Source organism: Idiotropiscis lumnitzeri, chromosome 1 (genome assembly GCF_059441095.1).
Source record: "Idiotropiscis lumnitzeri isolate Australia: NSW breed Sydney's pygmy pipehorse chromosome 1, RoL_Ilum_1.0, whole genome shotgun sequence".
Lineage (NCBI taxonomy): Eukaryota > Metazoa > Chordata > Actinopteri > Syngnathiformes > Syngnathidae > Idiotropiscis > Idiotropiscis lumnitzeri.
Window position 1 is genome coordinate 23,825,211 of NC_142391.1, and position 18,579 is coordinate 23,843,789.

The window sequence follows — 18,579 nt, forward strand, 5'->3', positions numbered from 1 at the left end:
AAGCAGCAACAAAAATTGAGGATCTGGACCCTCACAGTGCAGCTACCAATGGGGGGCTCCATGTCAACAAAAGTGTACTTTTCAGTCAGATAAATATATTTCTCGTCACCGATTGCACTCTAAATTTAGACATCTAGCATGGTTGCAGCCAACTATGCCATTTTAATTAGCTTGTTACAGCTTGCTCCAAAGGGTGAGGGCAGTCGGAGCTGCAAGTTTTGTTTATAAAATAAGTGGACCAGCAGTCTCTTAAAATGAAACAATGATCCTAAAATACATACACATCTACGCACAGAGAAAGATGCTTATTAGCAACTTTTAAAGTGGATGGGATACGAAAAGTTACTCTAAAAACGTTTTTAAGGAGTAAATGTGTGACATCACTGGCTCAAAAGGGTTGTCGTCAGACTCGGAAGCTGGCGATGACAACAAGCTGATGGTAAGTATAGGTCGCTCTGTTTTTATTGTTTAATTAATGGAGAAACTTTCGTTTGAATAATAATTAAAAAAAAAAAAATCACAGCCGGAAAGTCTTTTTCGTGATTTCACTGATGTGAAACACAAGATTTTCAAAGCGTTAAAATCCATGATGTGTATCAATTTCAAGAAACCGCTCATTCCGACATAGATATTTTATTGTTTAATACCACAGATTAAAATTTGCAAAATTCGTGTCCCATACACTTTAAACCAGATGGAGAAATGGGCTTGTGGGTATCAGTGCAAAGGACAAATCAAGTTTAAAACATTAAAATAATTTAAATTAAAAAAAAAAATAAAATAAAAAAAAGTGGCCAGATAAAAGTTAATCGCGTTTCACCATTGAAACATCAATATAAATAGAGTTAAAGAAATCAGCAAGCTCATGTCAAACAGTTTCACGACAGTACAAAATGAATCGAAATCAACATTGCATGCTTTCATTGGCAAGCCCGAGAGCAAGTTGGTGCACTACCTCACCACTGAATTTGAAGAAAAAAAATAAGAACCGATTGACTGTCAAAGACATGGTGCATGATCCAACTTGTTAAAATAAAAATTTAAAATTTAAAAGGGCGGCAGGGGAAAGACAGAGAAAAAGAATTAAAAAAAAAAAAGTTAAAAAAAAAAAGGCCCAAGATGGCTTCAAGTCAAGGCGTCCTTGGCTTTGGCTTTTAAATGGGCTCCTTGCCGTCGGGCCGACAGTCCCCCGTTCAGACTGACAGCGTTACAGCCAAGGGGCGGTGAGGTCGCCGTCTGCCTGGACGCAAGTAGAACCTCGGCGGGTCTGTGCGGCCCGTGCTCACTCCACCGGGCTCTTCCTGTGACTGGTGCGACCCAAATTGCGGGTCGCTAAACTGCCTGAACCACAAGCAGAGAACAATTTAAAAAAAACAAAAACACTGCTCAAAACTAAAACCAATTTCAGTCCTGTTCTTTGGTCTTTGATTGTGAAACTATGAGAGCAATTTCCAGTAAGTGAGGTCAGAACAGTGATTGGATTGAGAGCCACCTTGCTGTGTTTTCCTGGTTTGATCATTGGGCCATGTTCGGCATGACTGGCTTGTCAGATAGCCGACACGCTGCCTGCCAGATTTAATAGATGGAGACTCCAACTATGGCTTCCACCACACAGATAATCATAGATTCACTTTAGGAATCTTGAAGCAGCAATTTCTTTCTCTTGATTTGATGTCCATTTGTGACCTGCCATTAGGGCTGAACAAATTATCATTTTGGGACCCAAATTGCAATCTCACGCAATGCGATCTCGAGATCATCAAAGCTGCGTTTTTGTAAAGGGCTCTTGTGCCCCATGCTCATGAAGCAGGTCATAATAACCTGCTGCATACTGATTAAAAAAAAAAAAGCATCGCACTGTCACTCGTAGTCCGAGAAGGAATTTATTTAGCCGCTACTTGAATGCAGGATGCCAAGCTATCTTCCACCACAGCAGCACGGACTTTATTTGTACTATATGCAAGTCTGTGCGCAGCAGCAACGGGCTGCATGCTGACAAATAAACGATCCAACTAACAAGTAGCGTTTTCACAGAGGAAGTGAATGAGGAGGCGCTAAGCGTGCCAATTGTTAAAGTGAAATACAGAGTTGCGAAAGACCCCAAATAAGTGCATAGATGTACAGTTGACTTTTAACAGAAGTCGGGCTAGAACCGCGTTGGGGCGGAGAGCCAGGTAGCTTATGTCTTGCATAACATGAAACAATTCAACCCGCGAGTTGAGAGGCACAGTTTTGTACAAAAAATCTTGGCGTAATTCAGAATTTGAAATGGACACAGTCATACCTGCTTGTGGACTTAGCATCACGTGTTGATGCCTTTTGTTCTCATCTTTTAACGGTGAACTCTGGAGAAGGGAAACAGATTCGTGAAAACAATGTCCAAACATGAGTAACTCACTTTTAAACTAAATTCATACTTGTTTCTCTCTAAAATTCCTCAAGAGGCCTGATGAGGGCGAAGGGAAGTTTTCCATTTTCATGTTTCCTGTGAGACAAAATAGAAAAAGAACCCTTTCCAATGGGGTAGTTTGAAATGCGGATTTAGCTAGCTAATATTTTTAGCGTCGCGTATTGTTGCATATAAATAAATTTTGCATTATTAAAAACAAGCCGCTGGTATTATTTTTTTTGTCCACTTGTGGTTACCATCCTCCCGTTCTACTGTAGTACCTGAGACTCTGAGTGTGTATTGTGTGCCATGAAAAAGTCTAGGATCGCTTAAAAGTGAACCTGCGGGGCCTCTGTAGAGTTGACAGTCCTTCTTGATGTGAGCGGTGGATCCACACAGGAAGCAGCAGCGCGGCTCTGGAACGTCTCGCCACCTCCAGTGTTCACTTTTGTGTCTGGACGTCGGGTCCTCCCCCGTGTCCGCTCGCTCACGCATACCGTCGAGCCTTCTCTCAGAGTCGTGCCTGTGCCTGGACCTGCGCAGCACCCCGACAGAAAAATACAAAAACACGTGTATCGGTCCTTTCACTTGCGAGCCCGCGAAGGGCGACACTCACTTCCTGCGCATGGGGCAGTCTTTCATAAAGTGACCGATCTTGCCACAGATGCGGCAGCAGCGGTCGTTGGGGGCCACTTCTCCCTCGGTGAGGACTTGGGGATCAAAAAAATACTCCTGCGGAATGTGCAGACAAATGGCAAAGTAAGACAACGGAATCAAGTTAGCAGGTGGACAAGTCTATGCAGTAAATGGCTTACAAATTGATTCTAAATAAAATGAACAAAAAAAATGTATGCAGATTTATTACATTTGAAAATAATGAAACTTGGTCTCAAACTGACGTTAAGGAATGCAAGTGGTCGGTATCAGAATAAGAGCTGTACAATTCATCACATTCAGATTTTGTCCATCATTTGATGATACCGCCACACGAGATAGAGTACAAGATTGAAATGGGCAAATAACAAACCATCTGGCGGAGGTATTCAGGAGGAAACGCCTTGACGGGGGTGCCAAACACAGTTCTGCCATTGATGAAAGCCTTCATGATGAAATTAGTCACTGTAATCATGAAAATAAAAAAAAAACAAACGTGACGACAGTGACATATTTAGAGACAACTTAAACAAAACCCGAAAAATCAGTAAATGGACCTTACTTTTTCTGGACAGCCCAGCACCAAGATTGTGATTGAGGTCAAACGGATCTGGAGTGCAAAAAGAGTCGACAGTCAAACCACAGCACCCCTTCATAGCTTAGATAAATGACATTCTTCTGTTAAATTCAAAATATGTACAGTACAAATGAAAAAGGATAATACGAGTTTATGAATCAAAAACTGTCTCGTAATTGTAGGGAAAGACAATGGGAAACAAGATTTAATCTTGGATAGTTTACCCTGTACCTTGTATATCAAGCCGGATAAATTTGAAAGGCAGTTCATCTCGTTGAATGAAGTGAAATTATGCCGTTGAAGTCAAATCTGTACCCGCTCTTTTGCTGACTTCGGTGGCACCTACTGACCTTCAATGACGATGTATTTGGACGTCCACTGCTTGTTGAAGGTGGTGAGACGGGCTTTTTGACGAGTGCACACCACATGCTCTTTAAAGTCAAATTCCTCCGTGTAGAAGCGGAGGAGGCCGAGCCAAAGTTCCCCCACCGTCTCCGTGTTCTTCCCGTACTGTGGCCACCGACTGGGCTGCGTGCGGGTCAAGCAACAAGGAGGAGTTAGCGATGGTACAACGTCGACACGACCAAGTGTACACAAGATACTTACCAGTGTTTTTAAATCATCAAAAAAATACACGTTCCAGCCATCAGCTAAGACCTCTGGCTTCTTGTCACCATCATATAGCTGCAAAAACACAGAGGAAGATTTTTTTTCCATGTTATGAGCTGCCACATGGATGTTTTTTTTTTGAGTTGGGAGCAAAAGCTTCAGTTACAAGCGTTAGATTTTGTGGCTTGCTTCAAACTGTAAATTGGCGCTCCCTATTGAGTTTACTGTAAATGTAAATATATAAAAAAAAAGAAAAAAGAATTTTGGGTTGTGAATTTAACCAAACCATATCAAGTTGATATTATAACATTTCAAAATTGCTTTGTTTTAGTTAACTTATTAGTTTTATAATTATTTTATATATCGAGAACATTTGTGGCGTGCATGATAAAAAAATAAATAAATCATCACTGTGCATGTTGTGTAGTAAAGAAAAATACAATTCCCAAATGACTTTTTGATCTTCGGTCTTCTATACGGTCGGACATTCATCGTATATTACTACATTTAAAAACATGTTTTTATTATCACATTCAGATTTAAAATAATCACTGAAGGCTCATTGAAGAAATTGGAAAATATGAAAACAAAGGAAATGCTCACCAGGGGTATAATTTTATAGGAAACACAAAAAGAAAGCACAAATAAGACATGTACTTCTCATTCTAAATTTTGTTCAAATGTACCTCCTGTAGCACAGGTATAAGAGGTGGATCCCTCTGCTGGAGGAAGAAGAGAACCATGAGGGTGTAGGCGTAAGACGAGAGACTGCCGCGCGAAGCGTCTCCGATGTCACAAATCTGGAATTAAACGGCATCACAATGACTCCAAAGCAAACGCATTTCAATGCCAGCTGGTGGTCTGTAGCACACACACCTTTGCAAACACCTTCATGACATAACAGAGGATCTTCACTCTCCTGTCAATGGCGGCGTACAGCGCCAGCAGGCGTGTGTTGTGCAGAGCCTGCGGGGAAAACCAAACAGCTAATTGCGTGTAATTTACACTTTAGAAGGAAACAAATTGTTGTGAGATCCCTACCAGTCTATTGTAAAGGCTTATGTCTCCCTCCAGACCAGTACGGACATGGTAGAACTTCACAATGGGGACTTTGGCTGTAGTAATTGGGAGGATGTTCTTCAAATCTTTTGAGGACAGAAGAGATGATGAGACACGCCAAAAAATAAAATACAGTTGTAGATACCATTGGAATGAAGATCAAATGCTTCTTACCAGGGTGTTTCCTCAGAAGCTTTGCAAGACGCTCAATTATATTGATGCAGTCAACATCCTGACGAGACAAATTGGAAGCAAAGTAAGTCGCAGTCTGAGATGCTGATACGAGTGATGATCCTGTAACGCTGTAACATCAAAACATCTGAGACAGCTCTGTGAGGCAAGAACTCAAATACAGCAATGTCACTTTGAGTACATTCCACGGGCTTTAGCGTGGAACAAAATTCATTTTAGGCACAGCTGTTTAAAGTTTGTAACAAGCAAACTGTCAAGTGTTGCAGACTTTACTCTTTTTTTAACATTAAAAACAAACAAAAAAAATGTTGAAATTATTTTCCGTAACAATTAAGATCATTATAAACATTTTCATTCGGTTTCAAATCTAGCCACTAACACACTTTGACAAGCACACCATGTAAATCTGACAACATACATCTATGTTGTCCTGGCCCTCTCGCACCATACAGATGTCCAGGTCACTCTGCCTAAAGCCAAAACCATTTTTGGAAGAGCCAAACAGCTGCAGCCGTGCACCTACTCACAAAATAAAGGCAGAGATAATTGAAGTCACCCTGGCATCACTTAAAGGACAAGATTAAAAAGCGCATCACGGAAATGTAAGATGGTGGTTTACTTCACCAGGGAACTGTCGCCTGACAAAGGTCTCGAGATCTTGCAGGATGCACTCTCTGACGGCCACTTCCAAGTCATCGGGGGCAAAGTCCACTGGAAAGAATCACAATTCACACTCCTATCTTAAACTAAATGAAAGCTTATTATTAAAAAAAAATCAAAATGTCACACTTGACACAGGTACATTTGTTCGGCTGGATGATAAGTCTAGTAAAATCTTGTAAAGTAAAAACAGAGAGAAAAGCTGAAGCTCACGCAGTTGCCTGACACAAAGAGAGGAGCTCATTTTTTTTCCACCACAATATTAATGACAAGTGAAGACTTTGCACTCACCAAAACACTGCTCACAGACTTGGTCAAGCACACTGAGAAAGTCGGCTGTCATTGCGGGCAAAGGCGGCAAATCCACTTTCTTGAAATCCTCGGGACAATCTTTCTTCAAGTGGCCATCACGCTTGCACAAGCTGCACACAACCATGTGTGACTGGGACGGATGAGAGGAAAACATTAGAAGGATGCACAAAAAAATAACACAGCAATAGGCAGAACGGGAAGGAAAAACTCGGACCTGTCCTGAACTATAAACGACCCAAAAATGATTTCGGTGTTGCGCCGCAAGATATTACCCAAAAGTTGAAGTATATATACACAACTTTATATATCTATATAGTGCATTTCACATCAGCTGGAGCTGTAACAAAGCACTTTCCATAAGGTCTAATATAAATTAGCGTGAAAAAATACACAAAAAAACCCAAGAATGTCAGTAGTGAAACTTCACAATCCGGTTATATATTCTTTCGTCTTATAAGGAGGAATAAGGATGTCTAGACTTTACATCCACGGTCTGTCTGAATTTCTGCCACATATCCTTTTGAATCGACAAACCTGGAAAGCAAACTACAGCCGAGCTTCGGCCTCCCTTGGAAGCAATTTACTTTGCGCAACGTCTTTTTGGCACGTCACACAAACTATGGTGATAGAGAATAAGGAAAACATCTTAAATCATGCCATTTCATTTGTTTACTAGTAGGAAGCTCCATCTTTTGCCCCCCGGATGTACCGCATGTGTGACGTAATGGTGAAAAGGCCTAATTTGCCGTCCCCTCTATTTGAACATTTGTAGGTGTTTGTGATGACGACGATGATAATAATAAACTGACCTTTCCTCTGGTGAAAGCATGCTTGCTGAATTGATATGACCGTGTGGCCTGCATGTGGTTTTTATTTCCTGGTATCTCATTTTCAACAGTGTCCTGTAAGCAAGAAGGTGAGGCGGCAGCAGGCGCCAGTTCTTCCTCCTCTTCATCATTTGAACCAGGTGTGTCCAAATCTGGAGGTTCCTCGTCAGACAAAAGCTCCTCCCCCGAGATCTCGTCCACAGGGAAAATCTCCTCATCCTCCGTGGTGAAGCTGTCCAAGTGACGTCTGGCGTGCGCCTCGGCGTCTTCGTCCTCGTCCTCCTCAGAGAAACTGCTTTTCCCCAGGTCGACCTTTTCCTTCTCCCCTTCAGAGTCGCTGCCTTCCTCAATTTCCTCCTCTTCCTCAATGATGCAGTCAGAGTCTCCGGGGCCATCTTCTTCACATTTACTTTGGGACTGAATGCTCAGCTGACTCAACTCTGAAAGGCCCACCTTGCCCTCTGATGACTCTTTTGCACACGAGGCTGCCATCTTGTGATTGGCTGCCGGCAAGTTGAAGGGCAGTGCGAAGTACTTGTATGTTGTTTTGAGGCAATGGACGATGTAGTCATACATTTGCTGGCTGTTAACAGAGCGCGCCACGTTCCTCCTGACAGCGAAAGGGTCTATAACCACCAGAGATAGACGTGAGCGTCGGGTGCTCCCATATCCACAATCAATTTCCAAAATCCTACTTACCCTCCACAGCTATGCGTTTCTTGGGCCAGTCTTTTACCTCCCGGGAGAGGACAGCACCCGTCCGCACGCTGACAACGTTGTCAGCCATGTTGAACTCCAGGGCATAGAAGCGGAGCATTTCCACCCAGAGAGAGCCCATCTCCACAGGGGGGTGAGGGCTCTGGAAAACCAGTGGAACCTAAAAAGGTAAACACATGAACAAGTTTCATTTGCAGATTTGCAAATTTGTGTTACATTTTCACATTTTCTTTGGATGTTGTTGTTCTGTGCAAACAATGATGAACCCAAAAATGACAACTCCTACTGTAAATCTTCTGGCAGATAGAAGATAATAGCACAATTTAACGGTGCAGCAAATATGGTGAAACATAAAATTTTGAACCAATTGTACCAGCTGTAATGTGCTCGGATTCATTACTTGCTACACAGGATTGACTATGGTGAAAAATAAAATCATGTTAGGCGGGTTGCATTTTTAACATTCAGTTGCTGAATGGAATTGTAAATGAAATGTGACTGTCAACAACTAATATTACAAACAAACATGTGTGACGTGATCAGAAGAAAGAATCCAAGCAATTATGTCGGTATGCATTTTTTACTTGATGGCAAAAAATAGATTCAGTTTGAATTGGCTGCAAATAATTGAGTTTTTCCCAGTTTGGGGTCAGTCCATTTTCAAAACTATTCTCACCTACTCACAGCTCCCTATGCCTTTCCTTGCTCCTTCTGTAACAACCTAAGAAGGACCTCGCTAATAGAAAAGTGGTAATTGGTGTCAAGAAAGTATCTGGAAGAGATGCATTACATCTAGATAAAATCTTTTTTTTATCTTGGGAAGGAGCTCAATTTCAGCTGGGTTGTTAGTGGCAAGTTAGAGATATGGACTGCATGTGTTTTTGAAGCTTACAAAAGACAGAGGAATCATTATGAGAACTGACAGCCGCTATCCTGATTGCAAATGCAATATACGAGTGTATGTCCATTTTCCTGTATGGGCAATATTGTAAGATGAATTTGAAATTATTGGATTTTTTGTAGACAAATAGTTTAACGTGTATTTACTCTCAGAAATAATCAACGATAAATTGATGCGATATGATGTATCCTGTAGGATACCATTAAATAATCGTATTGAGCCGTTGGTAGAGTGTGATTCATAAATTTCATCCTGTGAATTGACTGGTAACCAGTCCTAAGTGTAGAATGCGCCTTTCACCCAAAGTCACCGTGGCCAACCCTGAACAGGATAAATTATAGAGAAATGTATGGTTGGCTAATTCTATTGCGAAGGTTACCTTTCCCTTCAAGCATGCGCCCTCTGGTGGCTGCGGCGCGTCTTTGGCGGAAGAGGTGAAACTCCAGTGCAAGTATCCATCCTCAACACTCGTGAGGTTGAAGTCTGAAAGCTTGCCCAGCGAAAAGCTCTTGATCTAAAAACGTAACAGACCACCATTATAATCAAATGTGAAAAGCGAATCTGAAACAAAGACAACTACAAACCGCTTGATTCAGATACGTTGGCAAGAGGGGTTCTTTGCGCTGTTGTAAAAAGTAGATGACCATGAGTGCAAAGACATACGGTGGTAGCCCACCCTCCTCCGCATGGTCGATTTGACAGATCTACAACGAATACAAAAATCAAAACATGTAGCATTTTGCTCTTTTATCTTGGAAAGAGATCATTGGTCAGAGCGTTACCTTCGCCCAATGTCGAAGTCCAAGTACCAGTGGTGGGAGGAGATGCTCCTGCTTAGCTAGGGACGCTAGATATGAGGTGGTTTGGAACGCATTTTCATTCCCAGCACTCACTTTGCACAGAAGACCACTGTGAGAGAGTGGGATTAGGGTGGGAATTGGTTTCATTTAAGGTGTGAAAGTCATTTTTGAATTGGCAGAAATTTGGTGACTCAACAGCTGCCAGGGCTACGCACCTCTTCTTTTCTTTGCAGATGACTACAGGCACACGAGCATGAAAATCAGCTTCCAGATCAACAAAAAGAGCTGAGGACAAACAAACAAATTCCTTAACCCCCCTAAAAATAAACATACCCAACATTTTGGACCCCTCCCAAAAACATTTTGATGGGGTCAAACATAGAAAAAGGTGACTCACGGCTCACAGCGAGACACTCCTTGACCGACAACAAGACATCTGGCTGATGCATCTGTGAATACATTCCATTTCAAAGCCTTTACACAACATAGATATAATATAAAAAGAGAGCATGTGAATATGATGCATTCTACAAATGACACGTTCTCGGGTGCGCAGAGGTTTTGGGCGCTGGCCTACTCACGTGAGGTGGATACTGGATGTCGATGTTGACATCAGAATCCTTGAATCCAAACTTAGTGCAAGATGATCCATACAACCGAAGCCTGATCTCTACAGATTTGGCAGACAAGTAACATCATTAACAGCCATGCACCAACAGTGTGCTGTGCATAAATAACAAAGGAAGTAAGATTATTTGTTGTTCACCGTTCACAAACACTAGACACTGTTTCACTTTTTTTGTTTTTTGTTTGGGGTGGAACTCAACTCATTTATTGACAGCCACTGAAGTATTTTTGCATTCTTCGTGTAACGCCGAAAGATGTTGCTTTTAAAACTTCCAAGGAAGCACATAAGCCAGCGTGAGTGAATCAATCATCTCCATGCTATTTATTTGTAAGCGTAATTGTTATCATTTTGAAATGAGAGTGTTTTGCGATCACATCTTGTGGCATATTTGCAGTTAAACTATTGGGAGAGGCAATTACAAACCTCTTTAGGGGGTTTCAATGACTTTGATTTTTCTGGGGCTTTTGGGGCCAGCTCGCACTAACCCCCAAGAATAGCGAGCTGGCGGTCACTGAGTGATTCATTCCATGATCGTCAACAACTTTGAGGCGGCTCACCAGACAGGACGGTCAAGAGCAGATCTTGCATGAGGGACACAACACACCGCCTCCTCTCCACATCGCAGTCATCCATTCCGTGCTCACGGACGACATCTTCTAAAACGGCAGTCAACGCATGAACATGCTCGGGGCCAGGAGGCAGAATCTCAGTCAGCATCGCATGCTCTTTCTTCTCCTGCAAAAACAATCACAACATGTCCGGACCGATGCGCCGTCACATGTAACCAAACGCCGGCTCTTCTCCCTCACCCTGAGCCTCCGCTTGTGCCGCTTGTCTCGGACGTGCCTGTTGGCATCAGACACCGAGTCGAGGAGAACGTCGCAGAGGGCGCAGGTGTAAAGTGCATTAGGCTTGCTGTTGGACTTCTGGTTAATAGAAGAGGTGAGATAGCAGGATGACCCAACATGTATCGGAAAGTATCAAGTTAAAGTCTGCAAAAGAGTATTTGCTCAAGTGGTTGTCTTACTAAAAATTGTGCACGTACTTTCTTGAGACAGTGTATGTCATCTCTACTGAGACGCATTTCAGCTTGCCGTAGAACATGCAGATCTTTGGCTGAGAGTGAGGACTCTTCACTTGCGAGGTCACGGTCCTCTTCAGCAAAATTTCTGTGCTTGTTTCTCGGACGCCGTCTTTTTCCTTTTGGAACAAAAAAAAAAGATGAGATGGAAAATGAAAATATATATATATTGCAAGGCAGTGTGTTGCATATTTGAAATAGAGGGAAGCAACATTTCAAATTTAGACAATGGTGTAAGGGAGGAGTCAGCAAAGTATGGCTTACCGGCCACATATGGGCCCCACATAGCATGATGTCATTTTTCTTAAAATTTGCTATTTTTTTTTAACTATCTCACTAAATATTGGGTTAATTAAATTATTGCAAATGTATCCATTCCCAATTGCGCTTATTTTGTTTAGGTTCAAGGTGTGCTGGAAACTGTTGCAGCTGACTTCAGGCGAAAGGTCTGCAGACGACACCCTGGACACGTCAGTGGTATCCCTCCTCACGTTAACTACATCAATGAACAACATGGTTGCCTCGAACCGAAGCCAGGGCCACTACATCAACAGTTACTATCTGAATAATATAAACATATATTTTCACATTTCAATATACATCTAACATCGATCATTTATTAATTTGCTCATTAATTGTCCCATGTGACTTGGGAGGAAAGGCTGACTACCCTAAATCACAGCGTACACTCACATAGACATTCATCTCACTAACTTGCTCGTTTAGTGAACCCAAACACCTGAAGTCATCAAATGTATCACTAAGAATTGAACACAATTTTTGTATTTAAAAAATATATATGTATGTTAGGGCTGGGCGATATAATGATCATCATATTGTTTTTCCCTTGTTTATATATATTCGATATCGGTTCTCACAATTTCTTTAATCTTGATTTTAAATAGCCAGTTTTAAAGTGCCTGTACTGAAAACTTGAGAAATTAGACAGCAGTTCAACATTTTATTTACACATGAAATAAATTTTAAAACAAAATGAAAAAGATAAACAACAAGCAAACCCCAAAATTTTATTCAACAATTCAACAAACTTATAACAATATGAAATAACAGCCAACTAATTTACGACCTGGAGTGATTAACTGGTATCCATGAGCCAAAATGTACAAATTTCCGTCTCAGGAATAATGAAGATGTCATAAAATCTGCATTAACACCACTGCCGCTTGTAAATATGAATGATCAAAAGATGACACGTGATTACTGCTGTGGTCAAGTAGCTGCTAAACGGCCAATGCGAATCCGCTTGCATTTTCATGCTTCAAACCAGCTTCATCTTTGGAGGATAACGCTCATCTCAGCTGCGTGTTAAACAGCAACATTTGGCCATTGTTTATTTCTTTCTACGACTTTCTGTTTTCTTCTATTTTCAGGCAAAAGTAAAGTAGGAAAAGGGTGACTCTGATTGGCTGATGTCACATATTTACGGTGCATTCGATCAGGTAATTATACTCACAACTGATCACAAAGATCAAACTGAAATGTATCCCAAATGACTAATCGCCCAGCCCTAGTACATGTTACACTTTTTTTTTTTAATATATCTCATTAACAAATGACCTGGCCCATCTGCTTGTTTTAAATATTACAAGTGACTTTTGAGTAAAGAAGTTTACAAGAAATCTCTAGATTTCCTGACTTGGTTGTTCAGGTTCCCCAAATGTCATCCCCTAATGTGCATTTGAAACAAACTCCCGAAAAAAATCCCACCTGCATTAAGAACATTTCCATCAGTGGTATCCCGCCTCCACATATCCCTTTCCTCATGCGGACCTCCTTCACGGACACTCTTGCCCCACTGTTGCTGCATATGCTCTCTCCAATTCTCTTCTCGAGTACCGCCACTGTTTTCTGGATGCCAGAACCGATGCAGATCATCCCTCTGCAAGGGGCTGTGGCCTCCTCGGAAGGCTCCAGGGGAATAAGCCAAGGGCCCCATTCCCCCCCTCTTGGGGCTGGACCAGTATGGACCTCCCTGGTTCTTCTTGCCTTGCGGTCCTCCATCCGTTCGGAAGGTCTGTCCTCTAGTTTGGTCCTGGCTCCTCCAGCCGTCGGAAGCTGCACCCCAGCTACCTGGCCTTGTCCAGTTGTGCCTGTCTGAGTTCTCCATGGTGCGCTAAGAAGCTAGAACTACAAAGCAATAAAAGGTTCAATCAATCAACACATACATCATAATTCCCTTGGGAGCCAGCAAAGTTTACATGAGCATGTAAGATAGGTGTCAAACTCAAGGTGCGTGGGACAGTACGGGGCCTGTGTTGGGCCACCCCAAGTTTAATAATGCTGGCCCAACGGGGCCAGTATAAATTTCATAAATTATTAAGATGAAATCATCAGGTTCTTGCTGTTTTAAAAATATTTAACACTCAATATTTTGCAATTTATCTACTTAAAATTATTAATCATCACATATCTTTTTACCAAGCTGAGCACATTTTGTGTCAGCTTAAATCTTTCCATATTGAATGGCTTGAAAAAGATATGAAAATGTAAACTGTTAAATATGCAATTACATTTTTACTGAAAAAAAATTGCAAGAATAGAAACTACATTGAAGTAAGATTTTTGTAAATGCATAAATGATACAGTTTGAAGAAGCTAAATATGAAATAATCATTGAAAAGTATTGTATTGTTTCAATATACAGGGCCAGTGCGGGTTCTGGCAGAGCCACCACAACATGGCTGTGAAGCCACGACCCCAAAAAAGTGCTCATCTTGGACCGTGAAGAAATTTAACTGCCTCACATTGTACGAAAACATGGAGCTCAAAATTTGTAATTGCGACAATTTCTGGGAGAATTGGAGCATTTTCCGACAGAAGCAGGGCGACCCAATGTTGTTGGCCATGACTGTATAAAGTCCTGACCTCAACCCAATTGAGCTGCCGTGGCCAGACCTCAAGAGAGCTATTCACACCAGACATCCCAGGAATCTTGTTGTACTGCAACAGTTTTGTCAAGAGGAATGCTCTAAAATTCATGCTGATGGTTGTGGTACGTTTGATCTGCAACTACAGCAAATGTTTGATTGATCTTATTATTGTCAATGCAGGCTCAAACATACAACCAAGTTTTCCCTTTCCTTTTCCTGCCTATTCTGTGAGGTTCTATAAAAATGAGAGCTGAGAATTGATTGTGTGCAATTAATTTAGGTAGACTGTTCATTGTGATGAAAATGAAGATCAGACTACATTTAATGACCCATTCATGCAAAGAAACATGCAATCACAAAGGCTCCAAATATTGTTTTCTCTTCCATTGTATCTTTACACATCTATTGATGACATATTATGTAGTTAAGCATGACCGGTCCCAACTACTAGGAATCGCCTGTGATGTCAACAAGTTTGACACAAATGATTCAAGCTAGGTAGCATGTTGTACTAAAACTAATCTCGTGTTTAACCTTGTCATTTTGACCTCTAAAAATTAAGAGGTTGGCGTCGAAAGAGGGGGGGAAAATGCAGGACCAACCACGAGTCCAAGCTCTCCATACCGACTTCTTTCAAGAGATTATGTCATGGCGTTAGCGTGGACTAGCATGCTAGCGTGTGCGCACCGTTTGTGCTTCTGGCTTTTGCTTACTCTTCCATTAGTTGAATGTTCAAAAATCTCACCAAATGTGCAAGGAAACACAACAATAACCCAGTTTAACTAGACCGTTACAGCGGCAACCACGGTCACCGCCGCTGTTAGCCGAGTAGCATCCTAAGCTAAGCTACATAGCTAACCTCTTAGCAACTAATGCTAGCTACGCTTTGCCCAGGTTTTCTGTGCAACAATTCAGCTCGTAAGTACGCCAACGACAGTACAATGCAATACGCTGCTACTTGGTAGGTATAAAGGTCACTTCCGTACCTTTAAAATGTGGACAAAGGACATACTTGAAGCTTGGTTCTGGGTCGGACGGTTTTTTTGGTTGTTTTTTTTCAACGCCGCTCTCGCTTTGACTTTTGAAAGTGTGTACGGCTTGTGTGTGCAGCAGCGGCGGGACAGGCAGCTTTCGCGTTCCGCCCACCACAGGAAAAAGAAACTTACGGTTTTGTTTCCATATGACATCATTTTTAAAATGAACAAATATCGCTTTAAAAACGAAAACACATTTTTTAAAAATCTGTCCTCTTTTTAAAAACACGAACAAATCTATTTATTTTTTAATTGTAATAAATGACTTAGATGTAATTTCATTTTGTTTGCTTTATTTTAATTACTTCCATTGAGTTGGTAATCCGTGTTAAGTGTTTGACATATGGTTCCCATGTGTGACGAACTAATTGGGACTGGCAGGTTTTGGTCTGGCTCTCGTCGTCATGGTAACGAGGCGAGTGAAGCGGGCAACACCCCGGGAAAGGGCGACTCCCCCTTCACCTTCCACTAGGTAAACTCCGGCCTCGGTCTGTGCTGGGGTCTATCTTACGCACGCCGAAGATGGTGCTCGTGAAGCGGGGCGGTGGTGGCTCCGTACGGGTCGAGCGGTACCGGAAGCAGAAACTTGTGTCCAGGTTGAGTGACTCCGGTTTCGAGGAGGATTTGGCAGGTCCTCCCACGCCTCATAGTCTGGCTGCTTCGTCATTTCTGCGTGGCGTGGAGGAGCCGGAGGGTGACCCGTCAGGACAAGCTTCCAATTGGTACCTCCAGTACGGTGACGTCGGCTACAGGATCCAGACGGAGAGGGAGGCACTGTTTCACCCGTGCAAAAGTCTTGCTCTTCAGCCACAAGTAGGTTCAAATGCAGGGGACGCATTTTGTGCTTAGGTTAGGGCCACATTTGTGTTTTAAGTGGGGCACATGGACAGGGGTAGCAATTAAAAGTAGTCAAACCTTTATAGATATATATAGCAGATTCCTGATTAAGTTGATTAAATGATAGGTGACGGCAGAGGCGCGCTGCAAGTTGGTCAGCTGGCTAATCCCGGTGCACAAGTACTTCCGCCTGTCCTTTGAGTGCTGTTGCCTGACCGTCAACATCATGGACAGGTTCCTGGCATGCACGCCGGTGGCCGCCGATTGCTTCCAGCTTCTGGGTGTCACGGCACTGCTACTTGCCAGCAAAAAGGTATATGTAGGAACATCTTTCCATCTATCTATCCGTCCATACACTATATATACAGGCAGGTACCATTTGGATTTGACTTTGATCTCAAAAACGCTGGCCGGCGGACTGCAAGAGGGAGGGCTGTACTGCTGTGGGAGTGGTCACAGACGACTTCAATCATGGCCAATCAATCTTGACGTGACGGAAGCACATCTGCGCTGTGAAGTGGGCACTTGGAAACCCCCTGCCCCCACAGCTGTGCTGCTCAGTGTCATGATTAAAAAAATATCCAGAGTGGTGACTCCACCACACATGTCAGCAAAACTTAGAATCTGCCTGCCTGCGCCCCAATAAATTCACCAAAATTACGTTGTGTCGGTATTTAAAAACAGTATACATTCACATGTGTACCACGGCGCAGGTACGCAATTTACGAAAATAGAGCCCCAAATGTTAATCCTTCCAGTGGTAGCCGACGTTTTTGACAACGTTTGAGAACCACAGCTATAGAAAATGGATGGATGGTTAAATGTGTCTTTCCCAGGTGGAGGTGTGCTCCCCTAGCATCAGTCATCTCTTGTCCCTGTGCTGCGACACCTTCACCAGGGAGCAACTCTGCAACCTGGAGTGTCTCATCCTACTGCGCCTCCACTTCCGTCTGGGCGCGCCCACCCTGGCCTTCTTCTTGGACTACCACGCCAACCGCACGGACGCCGTAAAGCGTTGCAGCAGCCTGGCTCAAAAGGTGTGTGAGCTGAGCCTGGCCGACTACGCCTTCAATAAGTATGTCCCGTCTCTGACCGCCAGCTGCGCGCTGAGCCTCGCACACGAGTTACTCCAAGGTGAACACGTCAACTCCCAGCCGGAAAATGAATTACAGGACAGCATGATGGAGCCTCGGTGTAGGAGCGACCACGACAAAGCTGACGGCAGTTTGGCTCGGGAGTGCAGAGACAATCTGAAGCTGCTGGCCACACTTAACAAGGAGTCGCTGAGTGGAGATGCATATGTTTAAACACATGTAGCACATCCCTTTGTAATTTTTGGCAACTTGTAATATTTCAGCCGCCCATACAAAATATCACAAAATTCTTGTGATATTCCGCATTTGTGTGAAATTTCAGGATGAATCTAAAATGCCTCATTAATTTGCCCCTCTGTCCTAATGTGAAGTGTTTCAATGCTTTTCGCACAAGTTGCTGTTCTCTAAAAAGGAGGTAAAATGCAAAATTTACAACAGGTGTTTGAGCCATGAGTCCATCAATACATTTCACATTTAGCAATGTGGAAAAAAATGACACTGTCAAAATGCTGACTCGAAGAATACAACGGCCCAAGAATCTTGTAAATTGAATAATAAGTTCCTGAGAAATTTTGTTGATTTTTTTAATCATTTTTTGTGGCCTGTAAAAACTGGTCTAAAAAAAACATGTAAATGTAAATTTTGCTGTGCAGCAGTGGCGTCCAAAGCAATGCATGCCCCGGTGTAAACACCCGAGTATGATGCCCCCTAAAATGTTTTGGTAGCCCCGGGAATGGGGAGCTGGTGGATCATTTTTAAAAATTGCCCTTTACACACCACTGCTGCTGAACTCCTTGTTAGAGAACACCAAGTGGTGATCAAATTATTGATCAATTATTTTGAACAGTAATTCCAAAGCTGCGGCACATCAGTGTTGAAAGAAGTGCTGAAAATTATTTTTACAACAAATTTTGTATCTTTGTTGAACTGTCTATAGGCTAGTGATATTATAACGATAGACAAAAAAACAATGAAATGCTCTCCTACTAATTAGCAGAAGGGGCAGTTAACCTGTGTGTCCGCTTGTTGCCACTCAGATCATTATTTCAGTATTCATACCTTTTGTGACATTTCTGTTTGCTGGTGGTCTGTGAGATTTTTCAAGTTCAAAATATGTGCTTTGGCTCAGTAAAGGATGGTGAACGCAGGATATGGTATGTTTTTTAAATCGGTATTTTCACATTGTTTTTATTTGAGTTATCTTATCACGCGTTGGGACGTCTGCAATGAAGGATCAGACCAAAAAATGCTGTAAAATGTTCTTTTAAATGTGAAATAAATTTGGAATAAAAGTTGTTTGTCTAAATAAATGAATCA

At 42.3% G+C, this 18,579-nt stretch overlaps 2 protein-coding genes across 2 annotated transcripts; one reads left to right on the plus strand and one right to left on the minus strand.

Annotated features, from left to right (window-relative positions):
- Nucleotides 1-617: 617 nt before the first annotated feature.
- Nucleotides 618-15,468, minus strand: tut7 (terminal uridylyl transferase 7). Its single transcript, XM_088290669.1, has 29 exons — nt 15,284-15,468; nt 13,135-13,554; nt 11,371-11,525; nt 11,135-11,251; nt 10,883-11,060; nt 10,279-10,367; nt 10,095-10,146; nt 9,913-9,982; nt 9,680-9,806; nt 9,482-9,601; nt 9,277-9,411; nt 7,979-8,156; nt 7,262-7,905; nt 6,432-6,582; nt 6,105-6,191; nt 5,899-5,999; nt 5,463-5,520; nt 5,271-5,374; nt 5,106-5,195; nt 4,916-5,029; nt 4,227-4,304; nt 3,971-4,148; nt 3,606-3,653; nt 3,417-3,508; nt 3,006-3,121; nt 2,731-2,924; nt 2,418-2,485; nt 2,285-2,345; nt 618-1,341 (listed from the first exon to the last, which is right to left on the minus strand). Exons 2-29 carry the CDS (start codon nt 13,532-13,534, stop codon nt 1,283-1,285), a joined length of 3,864 nt encoding a protein of 1,287 aa, XP_088146795.1. The 5' UTR covers nt 13,535-13,554; nt 15,284-15,468; the 3' UTR covers nt 618-1,282.
- Nucleotides 15,317-18,488, plus strand: ccno (cyclin O). Its single transcript, XM_088290681.1, has 3 exons — nt 15,317-16,144; nt 16,296-16,481; nt 17,005-18,488. The coding sequence occupies exons 1-3, from the start codon at nt 15,854-15,856 to the stop codon at nt 17,473-17,475; spliced, it is 948 nt and encodes a 315-aa protein (XP_088146807.1). The 5' UTR covers nt 15,317-15,853; the 3' UTR covers nt 17,476-18,488.
- Nucleotides 18,489-18,579: the final 91 nt, after the last annotated feature.